This window comes from Tuber melanosporum, assembly GCF_000151645.1.
Source record: "Tuber melanosporum whole genome shotgun sequence assembly, scaffold_118, strain Mel28".
NCBI classification, from domain to species: domain Eukaryota; kingdom Fungi; phylum Ascomycota; class Pezizomycetes; order Pezizales; family Tuberaceae; genus Tuber; species Tuber melanosporum.
In genome coordinates, this window is record NW_003298775.1 from 272,432 (window position 1) to 281,994 (window position 9,563).

Genomic DNA, 9,563 nt, shown 5'->3' on the forward strand with positions numbered 1-9,563 from the left:
AGAGCCAGCGCCTCAGAACGGGTTACGGTAACCATCAGCCCACAGATTGCCTCCCACTCAATGATATCATCTTCATCTGACATCACTCTTCCGTCAACCACCCTTTTACAGAATTCTAGAAAAAACATGTAACTCTCTCTCTCTCGTCATACTTGTGTAAATGCAAGTACGCCAGTGGAAATGCTTTAGTACCGGTACTTGGGGAAAGAGATTATTCAGATGGATCGACTAGGATTTTGAAAAGCTCGCCCGCAAAGAGAGATAGCGACGGATGCAAACCTTTTGCAAAACGCTTTCTCCGCTTACGCTGACAATTTTTCTCACCCCGAGCACTCAGGTACCTGTACCCCATATTTCCCCAATCCCACCTTTTCCGCTTAGTCTACCCCCCTGCAGCTGTGCTGGCGCCCTTAGCTGGGCCGTGGGAAACGACTGTATTTCACCCACTTAAACTCACCACTTCACGGTGCCCCCGGCAACACCAACCCACCACCTATAGTCAAGGAGAGAAACTGAAGAAGCTTAAGGAAACGGGGAACAATCAGAAAGCGAACATCATGGACTCGAATGAGGAGGAGGGAAGGGGGGAACGTGAATCGAACTTTTCGAAGCCCCCTCTGCCGTCGTCAACTGTGCAGCCACCCAGGGAGATTTCTCACCCCTGGGTCGCAGTGCCTGAGCCTTATAGGGATCGGTTCGGGAGAGATGGGGATGGAGATGGGAGTGAAGGGGGCGGTAGTGGAGATAGGGCTAGGTCTAAGGAGATGGGGGAGAAAGGTCCTGCTGGTAGAGCTACCGACACGACTGGTACGAAAGGGATACTTGGCGCCGCAGCGGGACTTTGGTCAGGAGACATTGGTGTCAACGTCGGCGGCATGGGAAGTCCTCTCATACCTGAAGCGAAGGAGCGCACGACTGTCGAGCTCCAGCCGGAGGAGATTGGAGGGGTCGGAATTGGAACGAGTGCTGAGAGAGATGGGGCCATTCGGGACTCGGGGGTTTCAGACAAAAATGGGAGGGAGGCCGAAGCCGTGGAAGCGGAGGGTGGGGTGGAAGGACCGACGGAGACCGGAGAGATTTTGGAGTATAGTGGAGGGGTTAAGGGAGCTCCAAAGGCCGACGAAGGGGAGGCAAAACTTTCAGCTCGGGTACTGGATCGAGAGCACAATACAAGAGGCCGATATTCTGCTCTTTCACCTCGGCATCTTCCCGAGATTAAGGAAACCTCACCCAGCGACATGGCGCGCGAGGCCAGCAGCACTGACCTCAAGTCCATAGATATCGGGCACAATGGTGGAGCAACTGAAGGCCATGACAGAGCGATCAACAGCAAACAGCACGACAAACCACCGGCAAAAAGAGTTTCATTTGCTCCTGAGCCATCGGAATCGAGCTCACGAGAGGGATCAACTGGCCCACAGGACAAAGAACTCGAGAAGATCCCCGACGTCTCCGCAGAACCTGGATATAATCTTGAAAGATCTAAAGGCCACGACATACCAACTGATGATAAGCGACATGGCCAGCCCACAGGAATTAAATTCCAACTGGCCCAGAAGTCTGGAGAAAACTCCGGGACAAAAGAGCTCTGGAAAGTTTCTGACAACCTGGGAGAATCCGGGTCTATTAAGGACCAGGACAGAACTATTCATGAGAAACAGAACCAGCCCGTAGGGAAGTCACCAAGCCCTACTCAAAAATCCAGGCTAAATCCTGAGACTGAGGAGCTTGAGAAGATCGCTGATGTAGTTGGGGAGTTTGGATATAATATTGGTATAACCGAGGGCCACGATAGAGCTATTGATAATAGGAACCATGACAAACCCGCGTCAAATAATGCCCATGCGCCGGGCGGCCTAGCCTCGGAAAATCAGCTTCCGTATGTAGGGGTAGAAAGTACTTCTAAGCCACCAGAACTAGGAAACATAACTATCGAGAGTGGCGAATTTAGATATAACGTTGGAGGCCAGTCCAGCTTCGATCCGGGCAGACACAAGACTCATGGAGCGGATGCTCGAGGATTGGGCGCAGGTGCAGAGACTAGCGAGTGTCAGAGGTCAGATGATACAAGCGGGAAAACACCAGCTGCAAACGGAACTGCTGAATCTCGGGAATTGGGCAATTTTACCATAGAAACGGGTGACTTCGGTTACAACGTTGGCGGATTACCTAGTTCACATCCCGACAGACACAGGACACACCGGCGGCGCCCTTCGAGGCCATTTCAGGGCGGAGATGGCACGAGGCCAGAAGTAGAAGAGCTGGGCCGAATTACCATGAAAAGTGGCGAGTTTCGGTACCCTAGTTCTCATCCCGACAGACATCGACGGTATTCCCACGGGGATCTACAAGACCAAGCTGACCAGAAGACATCCAAAAGCCGCTGGTTAGATCAAACAAAACCTAGAAATAGTGAATTCGGTTCTAGCATCGGTGGCCTTGAACACCGCCAACGTGGGAAGGAAGAGGAAAATCCCACTGCATCAGGGAGCATGCATCGCAATGAGCAGCCCGCCAATAGGGACCCTAGCCGCACGTCTAGTATTCGAGATAGCGTACGCCACGGGCACCCCGACAAAGGGGACAACTGCTTCACGCACACAAAAGAAACCCAGCAACAACCACTCCTCTCCGTATGCTCCCCCGGCGGCACGACCACCGCCGAAGTAATAGCACCCGAAAACCCCTCTACTCCACCCGGCCAACAATCCCAGACAATCACAACCCACCCACATCCCAAGGAAGTGAGGAGTAGAGAGGGGGGTATGAGGAGGATACTAGTGTGGGGAGTCCTTGGGGTTGGGGTTATCATAGCGTTGGGATTCGCAGCGTTGCGGGGAGGGTTCAAGCACCCTGTTATTGGATTTGGACTCGGAGAGGGAGTGGGTTGGTCAGATAAGCTTGCGGGGTGGCTGTTCAAGGAGGGAAAGAAGGGGCCGTCTTGAGGGGTGTGGATTGCTTTGTTTCGTAATCGGCGGAGGTTTTTGTTGGCGTCTCTTTTTCCTACCGTTTATTTTGTTATTTTCTACCGATGGACTTCATTGATTCTTACGTTTAATTATGCTACACATACCACCACTCACTATGTCTGTCGTTTGCCATGTAATCTAGCGAGAACATTCAAGGGTTAGCGCAATACTATGCATTGGAATAAGAATGAACACCGAAAGGTTTAGTCCGGTTATACAGAGTTAGGATATGGAGTTTCATTACGATCCCCAAACAAAAGAACAAAAATCTCGTTTGAACATGCTAGTCCCTGGCGATTATCGGGCTGGGCTTTCTCGGCGTTTGAGGAGTTTTAACCTTCCCGGTGTTACTATAAATTTATCCACAAACATGGAATTCCGCTCCATTGGGCCAAGCTTTCTTTTCTTTTCGGAACAGCGAGTGACAAGCTCATGACCCTTAAACATATCGATACCCCAGCATTATCTAAACACAGGGACTAGATTACGAAAACTATAGAGAACGAAGACAATAAGTTCAACCCACACGCATTTCCACCGAGCCCAAAGACCTTCTCAGTCTCACCCGAAAGTGCCTCCAGACTGCGCTAATAGCTCGAATTTCTGGAACCGACTGGCTCCCCGCTGCCTCAGGTTCTGCCACTCCAGCTCGAAAGTGCATACTCGAAGAGGCGGCAAGTGGCGTGCGGCCTCTTATCCCTTCCGTGAACATACGGCCATGATATATCTATTATACTCCTATCTCCAATTAATTTTAATTTCGGGTTTAAGCAATGGTATTTTACAACTGCCGGCTTGTGATATGCAAGGCTTGTATGATACCTGGGCTGAAAGGGGTGTTCAGGGGTGCTCCCGAGTAACAGCTCACCACCGATTTTGTGGCTGGGATGGTAGTCATTGCTCTTAGCTGTTAGGATAACAAGAAGTAAAAAAGGGAGAGTCAATGGTGGTTCCAGGAGTAGACTATCATGCGTCGAATCCTCGGCGTCGACGTTAACACCTCTTGATATGGTCACCATGCGTCAACTAACTAGGCTATGGAACCGCTGACGGACTACGAGGATGTCTTTCAACATTGACATGCTGATACCTCTTCTTCCGCCGGCGCGAGAATGGGACAGAAACTGGAAAGATTTGGCACCGTCTATCCTCGCGCGGGATATTGGTCTAAGGGAGAAAAAGAGAAAAGAGAAAAGCGTTCCGCCAATTTCTAGGACTTTTATTGATTCAAAGGTAGAAAAACACGAACACCAGATGTAGCTTTAAGTACCCCGAGAAACTTAACCACCAGCCCCTGCAACAAACTCCAAGCGTCCCCCTCTATGTGCGATGCCAGTCCCAGGGTAAAGAAATATCTATCTAGAGATTACAGCCTCAAGCACTCGTCCCAGCCATAACCCACCCAGGCCAACACATGAGGTTGCCTCCCATCCCAAGTGTCTAAAGGGACATGGCATGCCATAGTCAACTTACCGGGGTGGGCATCGACTTAGATGTCATCTTCCCCTCTCTCCAGGCGCCGGCCTCCGCCATGCAGGTGGACTTCCCACGGCAAAATATTATCGTATCGTCGCTGTCTTTCCTCCTGGGCGAAACGGTCCATGTATCGTGCTAGTATATGCTCAAATTGCCCACGTTCGTGACGACGTTCATGCTCACGATTTGGATCCCGTTGCGCTCTACGAGGGTCATTGTTATTACCAACAGTTTTCACTTCGACAACGACCTGGTCTCGTTTTCTAAGGCTTTGCATCTCCCAGGGCTGTGTTCTGGATTTCACGCTGGTGCTTGCCGAGGAGACTAGATCTATGAGGGCGCTAGGTCTCACAGAGAGGAAAATAGAATTATCGGAGCTTTTTCCCATGGTCGCGAAGTAGTCGCGAAGCTGTCTCTCCCTTTTGCGCTTCCTATGCTGGTACTCGCTATGTTGATTTTTTAAGTATTCCCAAAGGTCCCGGTCCATGCCCGGGCAGCTGCGCTGAATACCCAAGCGAGGGTCGGCGCCGTCATCAACTCGAGACTTGGGAAACGCCACCTCGAACCCAGAGAGAACAATAAACATAAAATCTTGTATCATCTGTCTTGATCTCAGCCTGTGGCCGATTGTGAGAAATCTCACTGCTTCAGGTATAGTCGCGTTGTGTCTGAAGAAGCTTCGGCGGTCCATATATGCAGCCTCTAGGAAATTTGAAATAGGCCTGATGCCGCTCCGGAGACAGCCAACTGATATGCCTATGTTGACCAGAGCTTCGATAAGATCTTGGAACTTGCGAATGGGAAAGGGAACCCCCCTTCTGCTGTCACTCTGGAACAGATGACCGAGTTTGAGGTTGTACGAACCCACCCCGTCCTCAAGTAATAGCTCAACCGCCTCTCGGAGTGATGCGTTGTGTTTGGACCCATTATTGTAGGACCCTTTCCAGCCCTTTAACCACAGCACTTCGTCGTTTTCTCTAGGGGCCAGGTCGAGATAGGAGTACCCTCGCATTGGGCTATTTAACTTGACAAAAGGTCGGAGATGAGAAGTGTTCGGAAACCGAGCTATGAGCCAGGAGATGCGATGCGCAATCAATCGCTCTCGGCCCCAGTATATCTCAATTATGTGGTTTGGCCTAGATTGCAGATTCCCCATACTGGATAGAAAGGCCTGATACAAAGAGGGAGGCAGAATTGAAGTAGTTCGAGAAACTGTCAATATTGGTGGTGTTGAACAACCTTTCTTTTCTCTTTATTTTTGTTCGTTGAAGAGGAAAGAGTCTGAATTCGCCGGGGTTTATCCTGGTGCAAGCGGGGCTTATAAAGGTAATACTTTCCTCCCAGAGTTGACGTACTCATCACTTCTCACAGCCCTAAATCAACAAACCATCACAAGGCTCTTTCCTTCCCATGCACCATCCCGCAGCCACTGCCGGAACTGGAAAGTACTTGAGAAAAAAACTGGATGGGTGACACACTTCGCTTTCATCGTTCCACCCAGCAGAGAACAGATTACTGTAAGATTCCTTCCACTTTGGCAGATCGCGTCAGTAAACAGACACATCACAATGATCACACCGCAGATGAGATCATCCTAAGTGTTGTTGGCAAACCAAAGACCGGAGGCTACCCAGGTGCTCGGTTTACCAACGAGACGTGGCTGTGGTGTACCACCGCACTTTCATTTCCATTTTATCATATGAAAGGCAAATTACATCATTCACTGTCGGAGTGACTAGTATTCTGTCACCGAGAGTTGATACCTGGAAGCGGGTGCGCATTCTGGATCGATCGCCGGCCAAGGGATAGTAAGGCGGTGCCAGTGCCAGTGAAGCCAGTGGTTACCTTGAGCCCGGAATTAACGCGATCCGATGATTTGTTTACCTCAAAATCTCTCAGGTAATAAGTGAGGAAACTCCCAAGGCTGAGTTCAAACAAATCATGGCATCCAGATCCTCCCCCTGCGACTGTTTGCTAGCCCTCCAAAGGAGCTCCCTCGTGCTTGTCCCCACCACCGCCGCTATGTCTTTTCCTCCTCGCCTCACAGGTGATCTTGGCTCAAGGTTCCTTTATGACTTTGAAGTTCCATCGGCAGCTCATCTCTGGTCGACAGCCACCGGTATATCAGTTGGTCATATAAGGTCACTCGCAACTCCGGACAATGAAGAAAAATTCTTGGCAAGGGTTCCTAACGATATGACGAGATTAGGGAAAGGGCCTTGGTTATTAGCCCCGCACATCTTGGCCTTCCATGCCAACTGGAAGTCTATGTTTTTGAGTGAAACGAATCTGAATGGGCTGCAGCGTCTTTGTTGGGTTTGCTGATATTGAGAATTAATATCCCGGCCGACCATGACGAATTATGTAATCTTGCGCGTTGGAGAGGCAGATGTAAGATCTAGGAGAGCCATCTGCTATCGCCAGCTCCAAGATACGGGAAGCTTTTGGGTATCCCCCAGGCCGTTATTCTATGAGGTGGGTTGTTACGTTGTATGGATGCTACGCCCTGGATGCTCTTCTGGCGGGAGCTAGCGTGTTTTGTAATAGGTGGCGCAGTTGAAGTAAAAATTCAGCATCCAGGATATCCAAGTGCTTTGAAACACCAATAGAAGAGTTTATTGAATTTGCCTCGTCCCGAGCTCGGTTCACCCCCCCCCAACCTTTCTCTTTCCAATCATATCTTGGCCCTCACAGATAGGAGAATATATGAGAAGTTTGATGAATTGGAGAAAGTATAGAATTGAGTTTTTTTCTTCTGTGACCAATTAAGCAGTATCAAGTATTTGGTTATGCTAGGGAAAACCTAGGGGGGCATAAAACGAAATAAGAGGGAAGATAAGCACCAATGAGCAAATGAATTGGCACTTGCTTGTTATGATACAAGGAAGCTTAGAAACTCAATAATTCCGTAACTCCACTATACGAAGAGGAGCTAACACCTAACACTAGCTCACAAACACAACAAAAAGCTGCCTGTCTCCTTTACCTTGAATATCGGTATAATGCTTCGTTAACTAGGATTTTGTTATAACCATTTCGGCCATAATCCGTCTTAGAATATACCTGTTCCAGATCACAATGTCGACCAAACTTGGATCAAAACTAGAACCGGCTCCATTACTCGAAATACAATGGACGACGAAACACAAGACCGGCGAGTCAACAAAAATAATCTCTCCCTCCCTCATAATTTGGCTCAGGTTAGAACTTTCTGTGTGAACGTCGTAGCACCATCCATAGGAAACCAAATAACCCCCCCCCCCCGCATCAGCAGTTTGGGCGTGGACGATTCTACAAAAAGCGCAATTCGAGCAACATGGGGCTCTGAATAACTATTCAAGGCAATTCTTTATCTAAAACTAGTTTGATGAAGCTCGCGTAGTTAGTCACGTGTTCTATGAAGGTAGTTTTCAATCATAAATACCCACCACTTCCTAAGCCCTGGCCATTGATCTTCCAAAGTTCTCTTTACTTGAAAAATAGTTGTCTTTGTGGCAGTTTATTGCGAAGAGTCAACACACTAATGAAATTCTAGGATTGCTGTATCATCCTGATCAGTTGGTCTTTGCTTGAATACTCTGGCTCTTCAACCTGTTCTTATATTTGTAAATCACAAATCGTTTGAATAGCAAGTTAAATGCACAAGTACTAAGGACTAACCACTTTCCAACTGAAAATAATAATAAAATACAATTCATTATACTGTGCACATCTATCCTATCCAATTCCCCTTTGCTTGTAATACTACACTAATATAGTGCAGTAAACGTAGAATACCACCTACCAAGTTGTCAGTAGATTCTACACTCCAACATACTACCTCTATCTTCATACGACCTCCTCTCCATTCTCCATCCAATTATTACTATTCCATAACCTCTAAGATTATTAACCCCCACTATTTACTACTCAAATACCTGACTTGTACAAACCTCTCCATAGATCTAATATCACTACTACTAGCAGGTCCTTAGTCTCACAACTGCTACAGATTCCCGGTGTATACTACCCCACGCTTTCATACTATACTTGAAATATATTTACTAATAAACATCACCAGTAATCTGTATTGATTCAATCAGCCTTGATTCAATCAGCCTTGCCCCAATCAGCCTTGCCCCAATCAGCCTCACAATCTAGAACAGATGATAACAGTTTTTCCCCTTCCTTTTTGATTTATGCATGGAACCAAATAGCCATAGCATATCTTTATCCAATTCTTTCCAAATAAACCACCTTCCTTCCCCATTTCGCCCTAGTACTACTCCTGTAAGTAACACTTGCTGTATCTGTTGGCTTACTTTATAGGCCATTCCCTATACTTATTCTGAGTTTTGAGTTCTCTAGTGTCTCCTAATTATATGAACTCAACATATCATAGTATTCAGTAGCCCTCTCTACTAATGGTCATTCCAACCTTTATTCTTTAAACTTTCAAACAAAGTTTATCTGCGCTATTTAGTTATTGCTTTCAAGTTGTCACCATATTTAATTTCTATGGTTTGGAGAGTTGACCACAGAAGGAGTAATTAATTAATACCTTGTGCACTGGCATCAGTACGAATGAGATAATTACAGGTCGATTGATAAAGAAAGTGAAATATAGAAAACATCAAAGTCTTGTTAATATATCATCCCTATCTAATTAAACTCCTACAGATGTTTTCAGTGATGCTTGAGAGGGTGGGTTGGCTGCGGAATAAATCAATAGTAAAATAGGTAGGCTTATACAGGTAATGGAAGGTTGTTTGACTTCTAATGATGACGACAATTGCCAGTGTTAATGCGTTACCACAGTATTGGACGTTTATCTATTTGTTATGAATCCGGCGTTCTGAGATGTTTATAGTGAACTCATGTAGATCAGTATTGAGTTTCTCGTAGCGTTATGGGCACTACCATGAGTTCAGGTTTAGTGACTTTATGGACAAGAGAGTCATTTCTCCCAGACGCATGAAACCCCTTGTATCAGAGTCAGATTATCATTATTATTTTACGATGGTCGACCTTTAGACTGGGAGATCGGATGATACCGCTTCAAGCGGTCTCACACCTCCCTAATCCATCACTACTGCGGCAATGCGGATTGTGCATCTTCGGTGGCAGCAGTTCTATTTA

The 9,563-nt window shown here is 47.3% G+C and overlaps 4 protein-coding genes; 2 read left to right on the top strand and 2 right to left on the bottom strand.

The window, feature by feature from the left end:
- The first annotated feature begins 144 nt into the window (after positions 1-144).
- Positions 145-3,194, top strand: GSTUM_00001782001 (uncharacterized protein). XM_002835798.2 has 1 exon: positions 145-3,194. The coding sequence occupies exon 1, from the start codon at positions 558-560 to the stop codon at positions 2,943-2,945; it is 2,388 nt and encodes a 795-aa protein (XP_002835844.1). The 5' UTR covers positions 145-557; the 3' UTR covers positions 2,946-3,194.
- Positions 3,195-3,598: 404 nt separating this feature from the next.
- On the bottom strand, positions 3,599-3,988 carry GSTUM_00001783001 (uncharacterized protein; the record flags this gene model as incomplete). Its single annotated transcript, XM_002835799.1, has 1 exon — positions 3,599-3,988. One exon carries the CDS (start codon positions 3,986-3,988, stop codon positions 3,599-3,601), a length of 390 nt encoding a protein of 129 aa, XP_002835845.1.
- Positions 3,989-4,152: 164 nt separating this feature from the next.
- On the bottom strand, positions 4,153-5,729 carry GSTUM_00001784001 (uncharacterized protein). XM_002835800.2 has 1 exon: positions 4,153-5,729. Exon 1 carries the CDS (start codon positions 5,455-5,457, stop codon positions 4,459-4,461), a length of 999 nt encoding a protein of 332 aa, XP_002835846.1. The 5' UTR covers positions 5,458-5,729; the 3' UTR covers positions 4,153-4,458.
- A 1,667-nt stretch (positions 5,730-7,396) lies between these two features.
- Positions 7,397-7,777, top strand: GSTUM_00001785001 (uncharacterized protein; the record flags this gene model as incomplete). XM_002835801.2 has 1 exon in its annotated part: positions 7,397-7,777. Exon 1 carries the CDS (start codon positions 7,577-7,579, stop codon positions 7,775-7,777), a length of 201 nt encoding a protein of 66 aa, XP_002835847.1. The 5' UTR covers positions 7,397-7,576.
- Between the last annotated feature and the right edge of the window lie 1,786 nt (positions 7,778-9,563).

What these genes read in the sequence shown, in the direction of transcription:
- GSTUM_00001784001 (XM_002835800.2), bottom strand. Translation starts at nt 5,457, where the DNA reads ATGCGAGGGTACTCCTATCTCGACCTGGCCCCTAGAGAAAACGACGAA.
- GSTUM_00001782001 (XM_002835798.2), top strand. Translation starts at nt 558, where the DNA reads ATGGACTCGAATGAGGAGGAGGGAAGGGGGGAACGTGAATCGAACTTT.